Source organism: Charadrius vociferus, unplaced genomic scaffold, assembly GCF_000708025.1.
Source record: "Charadrius vociferus isolate BGI_N301 unplaced genomic scaffold, ASM70802v2 scaffold115, whole genome shotgun sequence".
In the NCBI taxonomy this organism is placed as follows: Eukaryota; Metazoa; Chordata; class Aves; order Charadriiformes; family Charadriidae; genus Charadrius; species Charadrius vociferus.
In genome coordinates, this window is record NW_009648636.1 from 1,607,098 (window position 1) to 1,609,012 (window position 1,915).

The 1,915-nt window shown below is 43.8% G+C and overlaps 1 protein-coding gene across 1 annotated transcript in view; it reads left to right on the forward strand.

Annotated features, from left to right (window-relative positions):
* Nucleotides 1–298: 298 nt before the first annotated feature.
* FGF3 (fibroblast growth factor 3) overlaps nt 299–1,915 on the forward strand; it is an 8,297-nt gene continuing 6,680 nt past the window's right edge. The window contains exon 1 of the mRNA XM_009886295.1: nt 299–509. Within this exon, the coding sequence (XP_009884597.1) occupies nt 299–509 (211 nt within the window). The remainder of the gene's footprint in view (nt 510–1,915) is intronic.

A 1,915-nucleotide genomic window follows, 5' to 3' on the forward strand; every position in this document is an offset into this window, starting at 1 on the left:
TAGACCTATAAGTGTTCCCCTCCCTAATAAGTAGAATACACATCGCTTGGGGAGCCTGTCTGTGTCAGATGCCCAGGGCGGAAAGATTTGTAGATGATGGTGCTAATTATGAAAATGTGATCAAGATGGAAGCAATTTGAGCAAAAGTCATTAACGTGTTACTCTTCCACCCACTAGTCTTTTTGGTTTATTATTGCGGTGGGAGGCGGTGGGGGGGAGGGCAGGAGGAGGATCTTGCGGAATTGGGTTTTTTTCAGAGCGCTAATGGAAAATACCCTGCTAAATCCAAAATTGTAAAATGTCAGTTGCACATGTACAGGGCGATGCACTAGGCTCGGAACGACCTGAGATTTACTCGGAAGAGATTGCTATAATTACTGAAAGTAATTATGTTTTATCTCGCCTTCGCGCCGTGCTGGTGAAAGCATCTTCCAGGAGGCTCACGGCATGTTCAGGGAAATTTTTCTGCTACCGCATTTGTCTTGTAGCTCGTCAGAGGTTACGAGTCCGTAGGACAGGATTTGCGCTGCATCCCGAGAGGAAGGGGTTTCAGAGGGGTTCTGGGTTTAGAAGGGACTGAAGGATTTGGCGCGCAAGCGACGACACCCCCCCCCCTCCGCCCCGCAATACACTCCAAGATTGGAGTCCTGCATGTTTGTGTTTTCATGTTTTTGCGTGGATACAGTGCTTTAATTATTTTAATTTCCAGTCGTTTACTTTTACTAAACATACTGGAACTACATGACTGCCTGGAAGTGGCATTGCAGAAGAACAGCAATAAAGAATTAATTGTACAAACATTTATCATCCCCAGATCAAACCCTCCTTGTGAGGCTGAGGCTTAACTTGTGGAGAAGAAAAGGGGGAGGAAGGGGTGGTAATGGCGGAGAGGGGTGCTTGTGGGTTTTTTATGTGTTTCCTTTTATTCCAGACGACTATATAATGAAAAGCCTTTTAGCCTTGGATAACTACTAAATATTAAGCACAGCTTAAAATAGGGAGTAGCTTTCGAGATCGTTTCGTCCTCCTGCCATGCCTTTTAGGAAAAGGTCGTATCCCTTCCCTTATTTTCCCACTAGTAAAAGCTTCCTTTTTTTTTTTTTTTAAGTTCTGTTTAACATATAAGGAAATCCTCTTGCTCTACACAGGAATGTCTTTAAAAAAATATTTTATAGACCTCTTCTTGTTCACCGATTCTGGAAAAAATTTATATTGATCAAGGTCAAACGCTTGAATTCTGACGTGACTCACTTCAAAGGTGTATTTGTGTGCCCTTCGAGCACATTAATACTAATTATCTCTCAAACACTTCCCCAAAACTCCTACTGCCTGTTTCAGATGCAAATCTAATTAACAAGCTGCCTTTGAATAGCACACAGGGACAGCGTAATTCACTGAGTTGTTGAACCTTTTGCCTTCTTTTATATTTATTTATAGGTAGCTCCATCATATTTTGAAAGCGTAGGCAGTCGTGTGAAGCTATAGGGTAGCGAGTGCAGATCTGCTATAGCTAATGAGACTTTCCAGGCACCGGAGCTGAGAAAAAGGGTTAGATCCAACTTCTTGCAAATGCGTTCAGGGACGTATGTAATAACACTCGCTGGGCCATACTTTGTCTAAGTTAATTTAGAAATGACTAGATCTTGAAAGACCTATCTAAATAATGTGTATTACTTGTAACCGTGAACTGATTGATTTAGTAATAACTGTTTGTTTTCGACACCGGGGGAGGGGGGTAGGCTGCAGAAACCCCGACTCCTGAGTGAAAGCCATTAAAACGTGCTCGTCCCCTTCCCAGAAGCCGGGACCCGCACCCCCTTTCTTACGTTTCTGCGTTTAACATGCGCATTTTCAACAGCCACCTCCCGAAGATGTTCGCTTCGAGCATCAGCCCCCCCCGAGTCGTCCCCGTCCC